Consider the following 18,142-nt stretch of genomic DNA (forward strand, 5'->3'; position numbering starts at 1 on the left):
AGAGAGGGGGGGGAACACGGCATGCAGTGGATTTGTAGGCAAAACCAGTTTTTCAGTGGAGGCTGCAGGAAAGCATCAACTGTGATTCGATGACAGGGAGGCAGAGGGGGACATGCGACCACACAGAGGTGATGGGAGCGTGCTCATGGAGATGCTACCTGAGTGCCCTGTCAAATGAGAAATGCAAATTGGAGATAAAATGGTGAAACTCTGCAAGAAAGAGTAGAAAGGGTATGGTGTTTGTCTGCCAGTGGAGAAAGGGGGGCAGAAGCAAGCGAGCAAAGAGGGAAGGGGCGGCGTTAGTTTTTCTGTGTCACTGAAAGTGAGTGGGGGAAGGGAGGCAGGGAGATAATGCGAGCCAGGGAGCAAACAGTAGAGAGCTGGAGCGCGCACCCACTGACTCATGTAGGCTATGTAAAGTGCATGTGTGTATCTGGGAGGAAGGAGGGGAAAGAAGACCGAAAATGATGTTATGTATGCAAGAGTTGCTCACGGAGCGTTTACACGGCCTCTGTGTGTCTGTAACAGCAACAGGACCAGATCCAGGCCAGTCCATCACCGCTCTGATGAAATATCACCACTCACTGGACTCACAATAACCAATTCAATATTTAATGGTCTTCACGTCTGAGTGGTTGCAATTCATCGCACAATCGCACAAAGTCATCATTCACACAAGTCCATGAAATATTCATATTAAACAGATTGTATGAGTCGTGTAATTATGAGCTGCAACTACTTGAGTAAATTCATGGCTCTTAAGAAAAAAAAAAATCTTTTCCCTTCATAAATCATTTGTGTTTTCTGTAAACGCCTTATTGGCAGGTGCATATGTCCAGTCTGTGTAGCAGTGAAATAGCAAATGTCAAAGACGCCTAAAGTTGGACTCAAAAATAACATTCTTCTTGATGCAGTTTTTTATTTTTTTGTATTGTAAGGAAGTGGAAACTCAACTGCACGTGTCAAGTATAAAGATTTAAAGCTGTTACATAATTTAGAGTAATTTTCATTGGATGCAATATTAAAACATTAAAATCATGGGTTTCCTCCTGGACCTGAAGGTTGAATCAAGAACGCAGCTACAGCAGGTGATTTTTAGTGTAACTGGACACAAGGTGTTTACCATTGTCGCACAGCTTTTTACCCAAATATATTTAAAAGTGCATACTTAAAACAATGTAAACACACAGGTATTAAATTTGGTTTGTCAGGCAGCAGGGCCAGTGCAACTCCAGCTCGGGCATATTGCACATCATATGACACATAAAAACATACGTGTTTGTTCCGTGTCCATGTGGAATCATCGAAGATTTACTGTGCACACAATCTCATAAAAACCATCTACTTGGGAACCGTTCACGAGACAAAGGTGTAAGGTGTTGATTGGCAGACGACCGAAGTTTAAACTCTTCCCCACCTTCAGGTCCCCCACCCTTTCAAAAACCCTCTCCCCCTCTCTGTCCTCTACCTTGGCCAGAGTGAGGTGGTAGCGCGGGTTGTTGGAGTCCCTGTGGAGCCAGCCCTCCGTCCTGTAGGCTTCCTGCAGGCCGCTGTTGAGCTGCTGGAGGGGCAGTTGAGGCTGGGGGCTCAGGTAGAGCACCTTCCCGCTGAAATGTTTCAGCTTCACGGGAAAGTTCACGGCCACCAGGGGGTTGCGATCCAAACTGGCAAACTTTCGGAGGATCTCCCCAGCAGCGGCCACTTCAGCTGGGCCGCGCAGCACCAGGAGGCACAGGGTGACGTGAAGGCTGGAGGCGGACTGCCAGTGAGGGGCAGACAACGGTAGAAGAGAGGTGAGCTCCTCTTGCAGCAGCTGGAAACAGGAGAGGATGGCAGGAGTGTTGGCCCTGAAGGTGATGAAGTGCGTGGGTTTTATTCTAGGAGGGCGACCACCTTGTGTCTCCTTTCTCTGCTCCAGAGGTGCCTCCTTGAGGTTCAGGGCTGCAAGACAACCCTGTGTGCAATGAAGGAGAAAACCTGTTAAACCTGAGCTTCTACAGCAGAGCAGGGAAGTATTTCAGCCTGAGCGGTGCTGGACTCACCAAAGCATCGTCCTTGCGCTCCCAGCTTTCTTTCCATTCCGACTCTTCCTCAGCCTCCTCTTTTACAGTCTCTTGCTCTTTTGGGGACATTTTGTCTGTTGAATCGTTGAGTCTGAAATCAGATCAGATGAGTAAAATTACTCAAGAGGCAGCGAGGGACCTTCAGAGAATGTTTTTCAGGTTTTAGCTTGAACTTAAAACCAAGACGTTCCTATAAACATAAATCTCCTGAATGTAACGTGATGTATTAATAGATAGTTAGTTCTGGACCCCGGTGTATATGCCAAAACATAGAGTTTGTCACAATAACATGTTTTAGTATTCTTAAATAAAATCCCTGCAATGCATTATGACATCTGTAAAGACTTATCTTGAATTCAGGGATACATTTATCCAGTCACATGTGATGTATAAGGCCACAAGGAAACTGTGTATATCATAACAATGCTTGACCTTTAGCTCGTAGGTTGTATTAGTTAGCGGAATGATATCCAGGATAAGATATTTGTGTTTTGACGTCAGTTGGCAAAAACTTTCTTCACAAAAAGGATGATTTTTGAGAATTCCCTTGTTGGTTTCACCCGAACCCTCTGCATCCTGATCTAACAGTGTGGCTGAGGAAGCTGTCAGTCAATTGCCCTCTATGTATTATGACAGCAAAATCTCTAAGTGATACCCATTTCTGAGCAAGCCAATCAAGTGGATCTGATTAAAATCCCTCCTGTTACTGCACCACACACACATATTCTGCTTCACATGACTGAGTGAACAGTTGACTTGTAGTTGACTTGAAATTGGCACATTAGTTTGGAGTATGTAAACTCTACTAAAACGTTTATGTTCAGTACAGTAGTCGTCTGTTCTCAGTTAAATATAAAGGATGAACATGAAGACCAGACCTATTTGCAGCCTCCTCCACAACACATGCTCCCTGTGATTCCAGTTGTTCCTGAGAGGTGTTTGTTCCTGTTGAGTCAGGGACGTGAATATTCATCTCATTCTGCTTCTCTTCCTCCAGATGTGTGTTCTGCGTGTCAGCACACTCCCCTGTGTCACTCCCCTCCTCCCCACTGACAGCAGGTGGCTGCTCCTCTGTTGTTTTTAGGCCGTCTTGTTGCTCTTGGGCGTCTGGGTTTGTTTCTTGTGAAAACAAATGGTTCTATTCAGTCAGCATACATTCTGAGTGAGTATATTTTGTCTTTATTAGTCTGTGTCTGGGGTGTGTGTGAGGTGGGGGCAGCAATAAAAGGTCCTCTCTTACCCTTTACTTCCTCCTCCTTTCCAAAGGGGGGAGCCAGAGATTGACCGGTGGAGCCAAACACCCTGTCCTTTCTGGTGTGGCGGTCCCAGACGCGGAGCCCTCTGTAAGTGAAGTACTGGATCCTGTGTCTGGGCAGGGCCAGCTCAGTAGTATAGTCACAGTCGCATGGGCTGGCTTTCCAGTTGAAGTCACAGAAGGGGCGCTCGAGCACGCCTAGGAAGCGATCCAAGTAACCAACCACAAATTGTGACGAATCCACCGATGGGTCCCACAGGATCCGAGAGATAACGTCGGCTGCAGTTCGCATTCGAGGCTTTTTGTTTATTTCTGTGGGAGAATTTAATATTTATAAAGAGATGTAAAAAAAATGATGAAAAAAAAAGGAAATCAAGATTCATACTGGATCTTAAAAGTATGTCATCAGTATCAGATGACTAAGAGAAAATAGCCAAATATGCAGTGACCGTTTCCCTTGTATCCTGGCTTTTTGGCTTTGTCCGCTTTTCCTTTCCTCTCTTCATCCGATGTGTCATCCTGATCAGAAGACGCGGCCCATGAATCATCCAGTGTCGGATCACTGAGGAATGAAAGAGTAAATAGTGGGAGAGAAAAAAAGACATGTGAAATATGTCAGATGGGAAACAATTGCACGTCTAAATTCCATTTGACATAGAACAGCATTTTTCTGTAGTACATTCTGCAGTACCTGTATTTAATCGCCTCTGTCTAAGAGAAACGAAAATACATAAAGGTGGATCTTAGCAATGAGTTTATCTTCAGGTTGATCAGTTTATTACAACAATGATCAGAAACTTGTTTAAATAATAATTAAATAATGTTAAAAAAAATATATATATATATTAATATTCAGATTACATTACTGCTGAACTACAACCATTTCCAGTTCTTTGGTGTTGCAGTTGCTAAAAAGGGATTAAACATTTGTCTACAATGTATCTGAAACACTAAAAGTGCTCCGTTACGCTGTCGGTGAGTTTGTGAGAACAAGGTGAGGAAAACAGACCTGTGACTCAGACGACATCTGTTTCCAAAATGACACTTTTGCCTCAGGAAAAACGGGCACACTTTCACCTTCTCCTGGACCCGCTCGGCCGACTCTGTAAAACGATAGAAAGAGAAAAGTATAAGCAAAAGTGAGAGAGGCCGATGTGGAATCAGACTGCAAAGAAAGTCCCCTTTCAATTCTGGATTCTGCATTTAAGTCAAAACTATAATCTAATGAACTCATTTTCAAAATCCTATGTTTTGTCAATCACCTGAAAAGCACTTTGAATTTCATTTGATTAGCTTTAAAGGTTCTTTATGAATACAGTTCAATTGTTTGATTGATTGATAAAATATCACGACACACGAGGGAGTCTGTTCTGTGTGAAGCTCCGAGTTACAGTATCAACATATTGACTTAAAACAGTTTACATCATCACTCAAAGGCTGATTTCTAAGGAAAGTTGCAGATAAAACTACTGACAAAAATGATGTACAACATACACAGACATCATTTCCCCACCCTCTCTCTGAAGCTTGACCCCGGCTGTGAGTCAGAGAGACGAGACGGATATGAGGCAAAGTCCGTCTGCCAATTTAAGACAGTTTTCAATGACTCTGAAAATACCTACAACAGTGCGGCAGGATGTTCTCAGATTAGAGTGACGACTATTAACTTAAGCCAGTAAGCGGGATAAATGGAAATATCAATATACAGTATTATGTGAGATTCATTCTTTATACAGTAAATAACAATAATACATTTTATTTCACAGCACCAACTCCAGACACTCAAGGACACCTAACAATATATTATAAATTAAGACTAAAATTATTTAAGTAAAACAAAATGTGAGTGGCAAACACCTATCAATACCACATATGTGACACAAGTATAGTTGAAAAGTAAAAGCAAGTTTAAAATCAGATGAAGAGGCCAAGATGATTAGTATCTGATTAATATAAAATCTGGTCAGTGAGGGATAGATAAGATGTTATGTAGGGTGGACGTTACGTGAGGCAGACTGAGGCAGATAGATGTGCGAGTGAGATTTGAGTTCTTATTTGAACAGTTCAGTTGGGTCAAGCAGGCGGATGTGAGATGTCAGAGAGTCACAGATACTAGCAGTAGTATAGTAATACGTGTGTTTTTTTATGTATATCTTGCGACTATGACAGTATAAGAGCCTCCATATCTTAATTTGATCCCCTTGATTCTTATCTTAAACGGGTATGGCAATAAATGAGGAAATAAACTATAAATGCCCAGAAGGAAACTAGTGGTTTGATAAAGTGAATAAATATGTAACAGGTGGCAATGACTAGCCCCTGAGGTCTCAAATGTCAGCCAAGTAGTAAGGATGTGGTCTGCCTGTGAACTCTGGCCCATACCTCACGCCCCGCGGCTCTATTTCCAGATAGGACTGAATGTGACTCACAACACAAACACTTTAATTATCAACTGGGATATCTTCCTTTTCCACTGAGGTGGCACCGGTTGGCACAGGTTGCCCAAAATCATGGGACGACAGCCACTGATCTTTAGGGAGTCTCTCAACTGCTTCCAGTTATTAGGTCTTAACTGGGTTATGTAAGGGAAATGTAACATTTTGACCACAATATGATCATGTTAATTTCCCCCACCAGAGTGGGAGGGATGAGCCAAATGTATAAAGACAAAGAACTGCTTCCCATCGGTGTGCATATTACAAACTAACCTTTGTCGTATGCACCATGCTCTGAGCATTAAAGTGTGACAACACTGTAAGAGAATTGTGTCTCGTTCCTCGTTGTTAAGGTGGGATTGCAGAAATTGCCACGACAGTTAACGGTTATCAAGACCTTTTTCATTCCTGATGAGGTTCATCTGGACTTGGGCCCAGTGAGAGCGATGGGAGTGGAAGCAGACGGTAAATTCTCTCCTCGTACTGGATCTGGAGGTCAATACTTACAGCTGCTGACTCACTTCCAGATTCCAGCAGAGCAGTTGGGCGTTAAGTTAAAACATGATCTGACATTACGAGGAGCCGGGTCACTCATCCAGTGATCAACTCTGAAGTCAAGGAGGTCCAGACACATCATAACAGGACTTACCAGAACTCCCCTCGCTCAATTACTGAGTGCAATACAGTATGAGGATTGTAAAGTATTTTTATTTGTGGATATTTTACAGGAACTCAAACACAAGTTAAAGTTTAGAGGAGAGTAAAGAAAGCCATATTTTAGGAACATTTCAGGGCAGTATTTTGTGCATGTGTCTGGGTTTTACATCATATTTTTTACATTTCCAGACAGATTTGATACTGGCTTCTTGGGTATTGTTGAGTCGCCATCTTTTTATGTTAATGCTACTACTAGGTGTTGTGTAGCATGATGTGTGGCTTTAACTCAATTGGTTTTATCTGTATAAATAGTGTTGAAAATACAGATGAATGCTAATTTGAAGCACCACAGTTCTATCACTGAATGAACACTCTTTATTTTATCTTGCATGGCAGCACAGAACATTGCTGATAATTTTGTTAAGGTTTCACTTTATATATTAGCTTTTATGCATAACTTGTGGCAGGATTTTGTGGCACACAGACTAAGGAATTTGATTTATTTGGCAAAGATTAAGTGTGACTTCAGTAATCCGGCAGATCTAAACTGTACTTTCAAATTTGACACATTATATTGACTTACATATGGCAATATTACAATTAAAATAAACAAAACAAACAGTTATTATGGAGCAGTGTGTGTATAACTAACCAGTGGGATTTACCTGCTGGGGCTCTCTGGGTGTCTGGACCAGTGTTGGGCTCAGCTGGGGCCCCTGTCTCTGGACTGCCTGTGTCCCTCAGCTGGGTCCCATCCTCTCTGAGCTGCTCTGGTGAACCTGGGGACATTTCTGACGCCATTCTCCTGCCTGTTGTTTTCTATGAGACGAGGTTACTTCGGACTCCTGCTGTTTGTCCCTGTGGAGTCTCGACACACCTTCAGCTTTTGTTTCGGCTGACACACAACGACAGAGTCACTTCTGACTCCTGAAAGTGTAGAGCTCAGTGCTAAGGAAGTGCGCGGGTACTGTAACGGCTAGCTCAAGTCAGCTGTGGCAGCGGTAGCTCGTAGAGGCACTTCCGGTGTCAACAGAAACTGCCACTGATGTGTAAAGGCAGCTGCTGCCACACTATTTAAAGGCAGCTGCCTTTGTTGCCTCACTGTTTGGGGGCAGCTGCCTCTTGCCTCACTGTTTTGGGGGAGCTGCCTCTGTTGCCTCACTGTTTGGGGGCAGCTGCCTGTTTCCTCACTGTTTTGGGGGAGCTGCCTCTGTTGCCTCACTGTTTGGGGGCAGCTGCCTCTGTTTCCTCACTGTTTGGGGGCAGCTGCCTCTGTTGCCTCACTGTTTGGGGGCAGCTGCCTGTTTCCTCACTGTTTTGGGGGAGCTGCCTCTGTTGCCTCACTGTTTGGGGCCAGCTGCCTCTGTTGCCTCACTGTTTGGGGACAGCTGCCTCGGTTGCCTCACTGTTTGGGGGGAGCTGCCTCTGTTGCCTCACTGTTTGGGGGGAGCTGCCTCTGTTGCCTCACTGTTTAGAGGCAGCTGCCTCTGTTTCCTCACTGTTTGGGGGCAGCTGCCTCTGTTGCCTCACTGTTTGGGGGCAGCTGCCTGTTTCCTCACTGTTTTGGGGGAGCTGCCTCTGTTGCCTCACTGTTTGGGGGCAGCTGCCTCTGTTGCCTCACTGTTTGGGGACAGCTGCCTCGGTTGCCTCACTGTTTGGGGGGAGCTGCCTCTGTTGCCTCACTGTTTGGGGGCAGCTGCCTCTGTTGCCTCACTGTTTGGGGGGAGCTGCCTCGGTTGCCTCACTGTTTGGGGACAGCTGCCTCTGTTGCCTCACTGTTTGGGGACAGCTGCCTCGGTTGCCTCACTGTTTGGGGACAGCTGCCTCGGTTGCCTCACTGTTTAGAGGCAGCTGCCTTTGTTTCCTCACTGTTTGGGGCAGGTGTCACAGACAGTTCTCGCCATATATCGCTCTTTGACCCTGAGCGTGTCACCTTAAGGGGTTTGTGGGTAATGTAGTTTTCACTATCAAAAAAGTCCTTTGTACCACAGAATACCTGGGAGGGGATGTGCACAGAGGCACACCTTGTTACGAATCCAAACACCTGGAAGGAATTTAAATGGAAAATAATTACCAGATTCTTCAGAACACCAGAAATATTATCCAAGATGGGCCCGGCGCATTCCAACTTGTGTTGGCGTAACTGTGGAACACGTGCTGCCAATCACACACACATATTCTGGCTCTGCCCTAAGTTAAATACACACATACTTTGATGCCCTCAAAGAGATATTCCAACAGGACATCCCACAAGACCCCAAAGTAGCACTATTGGGAGCGATGCCTGAAGGCCTGGACGGGAGGGCCAAAAAATACCTGCTAAACATACTACTCACAGCAGCATTGAAATCAAATGGTTAAAACCAGACCCCCCCCACACACATACAATATATGGACCCAAAAAGTATGGGACATCTACCAAATGGAGCAAATCACATATTCATTAAGGCTCCAAAAGTCTATCTTTACTAAGCGATGGGGTCCTGCCTCGGCGTTATTAATACAATGAGGGTTATGTATGTAATCAATCATTTATTCTTATTCTTATCCCCTCTCTTTTTCTCTTGGAGTGAGCACTATTTGATGTTTGTTGTTCTTTCTATGCATTGCACACTGTACCTGAATATCATGTACACCAATACTATATACAGTTGAAAAATGGACAAAGAAGTAACTGTCTGAAAATGCATATTGTTTTGTTGAAAACTAAATAAAAAATAAGTTAAAAAATAAGTTAAAAAAAAGAAAACTACAGTCAGCACATGTTTCATTCTATTATATTGATATCAGCAATATCGTTGTTTTCAGACTTTTATTTCACCTGATTCACCAAATATTTTTAAATAAAATATTTTTACAAATATTCCAGTGAATGCTGTATCTATGGTATGTGAGTTAAAACAACCACAAAGTGAGAAAAACTGTCAGCCACCAATTTTGAGGTTAAACCATAGGGTTAAAAATGAGTCACACATTTCCAGGTGAAAAGAACCACAGGTGTGTCAACAGTGTGTTGAGAGAGAAAAAAGCCAATAAGATAGTTTTATATGAGCTATAAGGGCTTTTATGGGTGGTCACAGTTGGAAACAAATTTCTCCAGAACCCAAAATAGTAACTATGACATTGGTGTCCTTTTGCACATTATCCATATAACATATACCAATTATTATGTTATGTTATATTAATTATATTATTTTATTCCACATGTATAACTCTTGTTAAAATTCACCCATTTATATAAATATAAATATACTTACATACCATTTCATATCAAAATTATACTTTATTCATATATACAGTATATCTATGTTTATTTCAAGATATCCTTATACTAATGCACAAAATACAGTTTACATCCTCCTGCCTGTGCAACTTGCACTTTACCCAAGTACATTTCTCTACAAACAATATTTCCGTCGTGAAAGGAGTATATTATGTATATATTCTCTGTATTTATAATTCAATTTTCAACAAGTGGATTTCCCAGAAATGGGATCGATAAAGTTCCAGCTCTTCTCTGAAACACTCCACGTGTCAGGGTGGCCGTGCTGTCATCGTCCTTTTCCCCCGGTGTTCTTGAACGCAGCACAGCGGCCATGAGTCACCGTGGCTGGAGCGCGTGACTGTGCCTCCTCACGTGACGCGCTGTGTTTGTGTCTGTTAGCTTAGCAGCTACACGGAGAGGAAACAACACGATGAGGAAGCGACAGGGAGGCAAAACAACAGGAAACCTAAACACGAAACACTGAGAAAGTCGCAGCTTTGAAAAACAGACTGTGTTCAAACATAGAGTCTGTTTTAAACCACTGTTTTGAATATGCTGCTTTTGTATATCGAGGCTTATTGGACGTAAACACTGCGACTAGTGTCATGAGAAGTAGCTCTGAGCTCCAGTCATTTGTTGAGCTGAAAGTCAAGACAAGGTAAGAAACACTCAGTTACTGTGACCTTGTGTTGAGCCTGTTAGTGACACACCAGTGGGATGAACTGACTGTTAACGTTTCACACACTCGCCTCAGTTTTAACCCTGTTCTCTGTCTCTCAGATGAATGCTCTGGTGGCTCTCTGTCACTTCTGTGAGCTCCACGGGCCCCGGACACTGTTCTGCACCGAGGCCCTGCACCCTCCGTCCCCGTCCCCTGCATCCCAGTACGGGGTCCCAGCTCCCGGGGACAGGGACCGGGACGGGGACCGGGAAGGTGAAGGGCTGACCATGAGAGCCAACAGCTCGGCCACGCAGAGAGGAGAAATGTGTGAGGTGAGCAGAGGTGGTGGATCGAGGCCCGAGCGTCAGCTCACCATGATACTATTATTATTATCACTGTTATATCAGACAGTGCATATCTCTAACAGTCCCCTTGAATTCAACCAAACCTCACCTAATGATACACACTCATAGATATCAGTCCCATAAACATGCCTTATTATTGTCATCAAGATCTATGAATTATTTCTGGGAAATTGGTGAAAATGTTGCAAAGTTAAAAAAAGCCAGAGCCCCATCAAAGTTTAGTGGGTTCTTCACTGACCTCTGACCAAGTTTCGTGGTAATCCATTCAGTAGTTTTTGCGTTATCAGGCTGGCTATCCGACAAACAAACACTGATGAAAACATGACACCAAACTGCACACACAAAAATGGCAGATTTGAAAAACGCCCTATCATGCAGTGTTGAATAAAGTGACACAAAATCCCGGATCAGCCCCAAAATTCAACGAGTTCCTCTTTCTCCCTGTGTCATGCCCCACCTCTCCCCAAATGTAATTGTAAATAAAGTAGAGTAGTTTTTGCATAATCCTGTTAACAAGAACAAACCAACAAATGAATACAGACAAAAGCATCGCCTCTTTGGCAGAGGTAATAATTGCCTCAGTCTTATCAGACCCACCCGTCTCTCTACATCACACTTAAGCTTTAACTCTCTGGTTTGTGTGTGAATTCATATTCCTGCCGTGTATCTCAAGGTGCTCATTTTCCTCTTGTCTCTGCCTCACAGGGATGCCGATCTCTACCTGCGTCTCACCCAGGCTTCATGAGCATCGATGATGAAACGGGCATTCGCTTCCTGAGCCACCAGCATCCCAGAGAGCCACAGCTTTTCAGCGTTGTACGCCAAGCTTGTGTACGCAGCCTCAGCTGTGAGGTAAACAGTGACGTACGTCTGCATTAGTATGTGTGTGTGTGTGTGCATGTAAGTCACACATTGCACTGAATTAACGTACACATTTGTTTGTTTAATTCCATTAGCTCCTCACATCCTTCCTCTAACTTTCTCTGTCTGATTTGTCAGGTGTGTCCTGGTCGTGAAGGGCCAATTTTCTTTGGAGATGAGCAACACGGTTTTGTGTTCTCACACACCTTCTTTATCAAAGACAGCTTGGCCAGGGGCTTTCAGCGGTGGTACAGTATTGTCATGGTAGCCATGGACAGGATATACCTTATCAACTCTTGGCCTTTTCTGTTACGCCACCTTAAACTCACCATACAGAGCCTGCAAAGCACTGCTCTCAAGGTAGGACACTACATGTATTTATTCAGTTTCCTCAAAAACAAATATACAGACTCAATTCTCATTTAACACAACACCTAATGTCTTGGTATTTGTGCTCTGCATCAGGTGTTTGACAGTGAACAAGGAGTTTGCCCCCAGCGAGCTGTGAGGATGAACAGTGCTTTTTCACCAGCAGTTTTCCCACATCAAAGGAGTGGCAACGCAGCCCGATCGCTAACCTCTCTCACCGAGCATCCCAACCTCTGGGCCAGCCTGCACTCCTCCTTTAGCTGGTGAGTTGATCCACTGTCAGTCCCACTATTGGGTCGTCTTTTTCAATGTGAGCTGTTTGCAGTCACTCACCTGGACTTACTGATGTGTGTTTTCACCGTATTCCCAGGCTGCTGAAGGCCTGTGGCAGCCGTCTGACGGAGAAGCTGCTGGAGGGGGCCCCCACTGAAGACACCCTGGTGCTTATAGAGAGACAGACAGGTACAGACATAGTCCATAATTCAATGGGATTATAAATCTTTATCATAGATCTTTGTACTGAGCCCTGTAACTCTGTAAAAGCTGAACAAATAAATGTCTGTTATGTCTTTTAGTCTGATTAAAAACAGTTTATCAGACTAAAAGAACTCCATTTACCTGGTCAATGCCTCAACATGTTTTGACTTGTAGGCCACGTTAAGCTGCTTGAATGAGGGTCGTCTAAGCTGATGTGTCATGTGTTTGCACAATGTCTCTTGGTTTTATCATCAGGATGAAAAGACTTAAATGGAATCCTGATGCACTGGGTCAGCCACTGTGGCGACAGTCTGCCAGAAGAACAGTGAATCACTTTACCCTTGCTCTCAAATACAGAGTCTTGCCAGGAAGTGTTTACACAGTTTTTAGTCAAGATTTAGAAAGTGAAAAAATTAGACGCATTTCATATTCTGTTTTCTAATACTAATATGATTAAGCTACTTTCTGTAGCTTAATACACATAAAACACAAGAAAACCTGTACTTAGTATGATTTTAAATACCTGTTTGATTTGTATCCTTAATTTGTTTATTTGATGGTTGTCCAGACTCACCTGACCTGATATTGTGAGGGACACTTTTCCATTATGTGCTAGTTTATATTAGCAGCATTCTATTACTGTAGGTGTTGAAATTTGTCACTTATTAGAGGTGAGATTGTACAGTTTCATTTTTGCTTTGGAAAGATGAGATGAGTGTGCACATCACGTCATGGACAGGATGCACATCATGTCATAGACAGGATGTACACATAAAAATCCAGTCTTTTCTTGGATTTTCCTGTGGAATTCCCCATATCTGTAATGAACCTCAATTAAAAAACATTTCGTCATTGCTTTTCATGCTTTGATATCATTCTGTGGTTCCAAAAGAACAAGAGGAGGAAATGAGCTGCTGGGAGGGAGCCGACGGAGGGTCTTCAAAGTCACGGCACCAGTCAGTGAATGAGCTGGGCCATGACTTCCTGTGTGATGACACAAAACTAGAGGAAATTCCCGGTCCAAAATTTAGGTCCCTGCGACATTTGAGACAGGTAAACCTAAGAACCTTTTGAGCTTGTTTTGTTGTGCATAGTTGGTTGCCAGATTTTTTTCATTAAGATCCCTAAATGAGTCCATGGGAAGTGAGAATGTCAAAAGACGCATCTCACAATGTTAAAGAAAGTGATGAAAATTCTAAAGCAAAATTGAATGACGAACCCGTAATGCATCGTTCCAGCTAGTTTTGTGGTAATCTGTCCTGTAGTTTTGTTTTGTGGCCCTAATCTAGATAATATTGATGACGACTATCTTTTCCACAGGTTCTCGGGGTGGCTGACTTTAGGCAGCTAGCGTGGCACGTGCTCATGGGAAATCAGGTCATATGGAGAGGCGCTCACCCCGGACTCATCCAATCAGCGTTTATCGTTCTGAAGGTACTTCACTACTGTGTTCATTTCTCCCTCAGGTCCTGGTTATTTGAGCCATGGTAAAACATTGTCTAAAGTTTGAAATAAAAACAATTAGAGATTACAAATGTCATCTTAGGATCACTGGATAAATATCATTTTCGTGTAACATCCAGTGATTATGTTCTCTCTATTCACTTTATTTAGTTACAGTTTTTTTTTTCTAATATTCTGTTCTTCCCTGAAGATATTTTTATTCACGCTACAGGTACACACCCTGAAATGTTCTTTGCCTCTACATGTTTTCCACACCTACCTTTCTTTGCCAAACACTAGACTATGATAGATACACTACAGTAGATAGAGATACAGTGTTGCTGTTTATTATATGGTGGTGATTGTTTATAATGTTTTCCTGTTCACTTAAACAGTTTTTATCATTGTGATCGTGTTGTTGTAATTGTGTTTTATTATTATTGTAATTGATTACAGTTACATTGCTGCATGCTGCTTCCCAGGTGTTTTTCATAGCAAACGTGTTAACGTGTCACAGCAGGAATAGCACATGTGTTATTAATAACACGTATGACAGCCCTGTTCTATTCAAGGGCGTCACTAAGCTGTGACAGACTGCACTTAAATTCTCTTTTGTCTCGCTCACGTGGTAGCGTTGTTCCACCTATTGGGCTTTTGTGTGTTTTAGTTTTATTGCAATATAGGAATAGAACAACTGCACACACTGTCCGGGGGAGGGGGGGTACAAAATGTTCCCACACTAGCAACTTGCATGTGCTTAGAGAGTCTGTAATCTCAGGGTTATTATACATCTTGACCTCATTATAGTTTTACTGTCCGCATGATACCTTGATCATGATTGGAACAAAGCAGTCTTGGGACATAATAAAATAGGTGTCATGGAAATATTTACAAATATACACGTTGCCCCGACTTTACGAATCGGTAAAAAAATACCAGCTCAACAGGGTGCACCTGCAGCTGTCTCAGCAGGATGGGTTTGGGCTATCGCGTTTCCATTACTTAGTCCTGATTTCAGAATCGGTTTTGTCCCAGAACAAGTGAAGACATGCTGTGGAGTTGAATAGGGCTACTATTGTGAACTTCAACGTACTTTGCTGGATACAATTCTCTTCCTGCTGCATCTCATTTCTGAATTTCTGTCCTTTCTCCAATCAGTCCTTGCTCCCAGTTGGCTGTGTGCGTTCTGTGCCATACAGTGGTCAGTATGAGGAGGCCTACAAGTGCAACTTCCTGGGTCTGAGCCCAGATGTGCCCATTCCTGCCCACGTCAGCTCCTCAGGTACAAGAGAGTCTCTGAAATGATACATTACAGCGTGAAACCTCAGAGATGCTTCTGTTACATATTATTGGTTCTCACATGTAGATCACATTGTGTGGATTTTACCTTCTTTTTATTTTACCCTGCAGAGTTTTCAGTGCTGGTGGATGTCAGCATCGAGAGAAACTGTCAAATCTCAGCTGTAGGAGACGAGGATATCTGCTCACTTTATCAGTTCACCATCAGCAGTGCCAACCCACAGCCCACTGACAGGGGTGAGCCAACACCTCATTTTATGTTTGCTTTCATTTTCAATGTAAAATGCTTCTTGGCTAAACATTAAAAGTAGGGATTGCATACCTTCGCAATCTGTGCACTTTATAATTTAGTAGTATAGCAAATTATATTTTGATCAGAATCTCAATCTGAATACACAGTGATGGACAGTAACAGCAAGAATACTCTTTAATTCAGCCACATCCTGGCCCACAATGTTATGAGAAAAAATCCCATGATCTGCATCCACATCAGAAACTATTTAGAATATCAGGAAGGATTTGTTCCTTCTTTCTACCAGTGGAGGATGTAAGTTTTTTTCTAAATCAGGTCTATTGACTGGACAGGGGCACTTCAAGGGCCAATCTAATTTTAGCTTGGGCCCCCCTGGCCCTGCCCCTGGATTCTATCTAAGCTGTTTAATCAGCAAGGTTTTGAGATATGTGGGTAAAAAACATAAACTCCTCTGAGGTATTTTAAGTTTCAGGAAACATGAAGAGCAGCTTTGATGAAAGGTTGTACTTGGAACTACCGAATATATCGAACATATCTTTTTCCAGGTCCAACGTTACTCAACAAGCTTGAGGTGGCTCTGTCCAACGAGAACTTGTCTGTGGATGTGGTGTCTCACTGCCTGCTGTGTTTGAAGGAAGAGTGTATGAAGTGAGTAAAGATCACTCAGTCTCAATGAAGACTATTTGGGTATCAGGGAAGATTTCACCACATGAACGTGTTCTCATAGCTACTTCTCACTCTTTCAGCAAAGTCAAAGTGCTGTTCAAGTTCTCCAAAGTGGACGGGCGAGGGAGGGAGGACACGCAGAAGGTCCTGGCCCTCCTTGGTGCCACTGGGCCGGGCGAAGAGGACAATGTCAGGCTTCTCAAGTTCTGGATGACTGGACTCAGCAAAACCTACAAGAGTCATTTAATGACGGCGGTCCGAGGAGGGGAGAGGAGCCCCAGCCAGTGACAAAGAGAAGAAAGGAGGAGGAGGAGGAGGAGGAGGAGGAGGAGGAGGAGGGGTTAGCATGGGGTGAAGAAAAGGGACATGGAAAGAGAGGGGGATACTAAAGAAAGGAAAGTGAAAGCGAGAATCAGTTTTGTTAACTGATTGGGACTTTCTGTGGAATGAAAGAAGACTCTGAGTTAATGACAGATGCCTTGGCTCATTCATTATTTTGTAATGTGCAAGAAAAAAGGGATTCATTATGTTTCTTGCCCTGAAACCTTTTTAACTGTGATGAGTTATGAGGGCTCTTATTTGTCAAAGGGAATTATTGCAGTCCACCACTTTGTACTAATATGTAAAGTTTAACTTATTACAAAAAGGCTTTGCACTTTGTTTACTCCTTCACTGATTGTAAAATGAAATAAATTCATGTGACGGGTCAGTTGCACTTCCTTTTGTTTTTTTATTCCACAAGTGGCTCCATCTTGCGGTGAACAGGAAGAATAAATATGGGCTGAAATGGAAGTAAAGGAGCAGATCTGCATTTCTCTGCCTGTTTCCACTCACTTGTTCAAGTGGCCGTCGGCCATCAAGTACCAAGTGGAGTAAGACAACAGGTTTTTTTAAGGTTCTGTGGTGTCCTGAAGTGTGCAAAATGGTTGTATAACAAGTTACTCCAGTACGCCTTAACCACATCAGCAGATTTTGGCTTCTTAATGAGCCAGTCTCGTACTGATCCACTCTGCGTTTTCTTCTCCCATGCCACAGTCATTTAAGTCTGCTTCTCTGCTGAAGTTTGCAGACTTCACTCAATAAAATTCAGCAACATGCGGCTTTGTTTAAATCAGGAGGGTTTTTTTTACCCATACCAATGAAGCGATTGTGTAAAAGCTCATGTTCTCCTCCCACTTAAAAACAACACTGAGTTTGTAAATATTAGGATTGAAAAGGAATCTGCTGTTCAGCATTGTTGGAGTAGAAGTGTTGCTCCACAGTTTTTATTCTCTATAATCTTCTATGTTTTTATGCTTCTACATTTAACTCGAATCTGGATTTCATTTTGCAACCCTCACAGATGGAAGCACAAACATAATTTGCAGCAGTTCCACAAATTAGTAACATATTCAGCCGCTCGGTATGCAAGTGACTTATGAAACAGGAAGGCGGCACGATGCCTGGGTATTTATGCCTGTCATTAAGACATATAGTATAGGTGAAGAGGTTTGGAGTTAATGACGCCTCTGGGAGAGTTAATGCATCGCTTGCTGTGAGGCGGCTGCTCTCTAGTTTCCTCTTCCCTCCAGCACTGATGGGACTTTGGGAAACCGTCTTGTTTCCTTTGGCCTGTGTTGAAAAAGGTTTGGGAAGAAACAATTCCTGTTTGACACAAAGCAACAACTGTGTGCTCCCTTCCTCTCACTTGTAATCAACTTCTCTCCTGACACATAAAGGGATCAAAAAATAACATGATGCTTCACATGACCTGAGGGGTGAGGACAGCTGTGCACAGAATCAGACGTCACAATCAATCGGTCCACCCCTGTGGAGCAGGTTTTAACAGTAACAGCACACGTGGAATGACTTGCAAGTTCTGGCAATACACCCTGTCCTGTTTTGTCAGGAATGGGACAATTAAAGAGGATGATATTGCAAACTGACTATGGAAGGATAAAGACCAGAGGCGCAGAGGTGTGGGGGAGAGTCCAAATGAAAAACATACGCTCCAACTGCATGACTAAGCCTGCAGGCCCGGTTTGGTGGGAGGAGGACGGGGGCAAGAGAGTGGGTGTCAGGGAATGTGGGGAG

General features: G+C 43.2%; 2 protein-coding genes across 3 annotated transcripts; one reads left to right on the top strand and one right to left on the bottom strand.

Annotated features, from left to right (window-relative positions):
- Positions 1-902: 902 nt before the first annotated feature.
- On the bottom strand, positions 903-7,443 carry leng9 (leukocyte receptor cluster (LRC) member 9). Its single transcript, XM_034609828.1, has 7 exons — positions 7,076-7,443; positions 4,328-4,421; positions 3,768-3,880; positions 3,304-3,630; positions 2,942-3,182; positions 2,043-2,154; positions 903-1,954 (listed from the first exon to the last, which is right to left on the bottom strand). Exons 1-7 carry the CDS (start codon positions 7,209-7,211, stop codon positions 1,301-1,303), a joined length of 1,677 nt encoding a protein of 558 aa, XP_034465719.1. The 5' UTR covers positions 7,212-7,443; the 3' UTR covers positions 903-1,300.
- A 2,587-nt stretch (positions 7,444-10,030) lies between these two features.
- flcn (folliculin) lies at positions 10,031-16,775 on the top strand. 2 transcript variants are annotated; one of them, XM_034609826.1, is made up of 12 exons: positions 10,031-10,333; positions 10,456-10,668; positions 11,407-11,565; positions 11,701-11,922; positions 12,028-12,194; positions 12,302-12,393; positions 13,301-13,461; positions 13,729-13,842; positions 15,010-15,133; positions 15,262-15,387; positions 15,949-16,051; positions 16,150-16,775. In XM_034609826.1, the coding sequence occupies exons 2-12, from the start codon at positions 10,456-10,458 to the stop codon at positions 16,355-16,357; spliced, it is 1,689 nt and encodes a 562-aa protein (XP_034465717.1). In that variant the 5' UTR covers positions 10,031-10,333; the 3' UTR covers positions 16,358-16,775. The 2 variants fall into 2 exon arrangements, with proteins under 2 accessions (XP_034465717.1, XP_034465718.1); XM_034609827.1 differs by having other exon boundaries at positions 11,407-11,553; positions 16,150-16,357.
- The last annotated feature ends 1,367 nt before the right edge of the window (positions 16,776-18,142 follow it).

Source organism: Hippoglossus hippoglossus, chromosome 16, assembly GCF_009819705.1.
Source record: "Hippoglossus hippoglossus isolate fHipHip1 chromosome 16, fHipHip1.pri, whole genome shotgun sequence".
Lineage (NCBI taxonomy): Eukaryota > Metazoa > Chordata > Actinopteri > Pleuronectiformes > Pleuronectidae > Hippoglossus > Hippoglossus hippoglossus.

What these genes read in the sequence shown, in the direction of transcription:
- leng9 (XM_034609828.1), bottom strand. Translation starts at nt 7,211, where the DNA reads ATGGCGTCAGAAATGTCCCCAGGTTCACCAGAGCAGCTCAGAGAGGAT. An exon ending in GCCAGGATACAAGGGAAACG is followed by an intron (nt 3,631 to 3,767) that starts GTCACTGCATAT and finishes ATTCTCCCACAG; the next exon opens with AAATAAACAAAAAGCCTCGA. An exon ending in AGCGCAAGGACGATGCTTTG is followed by an intron (nt 1,955 to 2,042) that starts GTGAGTCCAGCA and finishes CATTGCACACAG; the next exon opens with GGTTGTCTTGCAGCCCTGAA.
- flcn (XM_034609826.1), top strand. Translation starts at nt 10,456, where the DNA reads ATGAATGCTCTGGTGGCTCTCTGTCACTTCTGTGAGCTCCACGGGCCC. An exon ending in GCTGTGAGGTAAACAGTGAC is followed by an intron (nt 11,566 to 11,700) that starts GTACGTCTGCAT and finishes CTGATTTGTCAG; the next exon opens with GTGTGTCCTGGTCGTGAAGG. An exon ending in CAGCGTTTATCGTTCTGAAG is followed by an intron (nt 13,843 to 15,009) that starts GTACTTCACTAC and finishes TTCTCCAATCAG; the next exon opens with TCCTTGCTCCCAGTTGGCTG.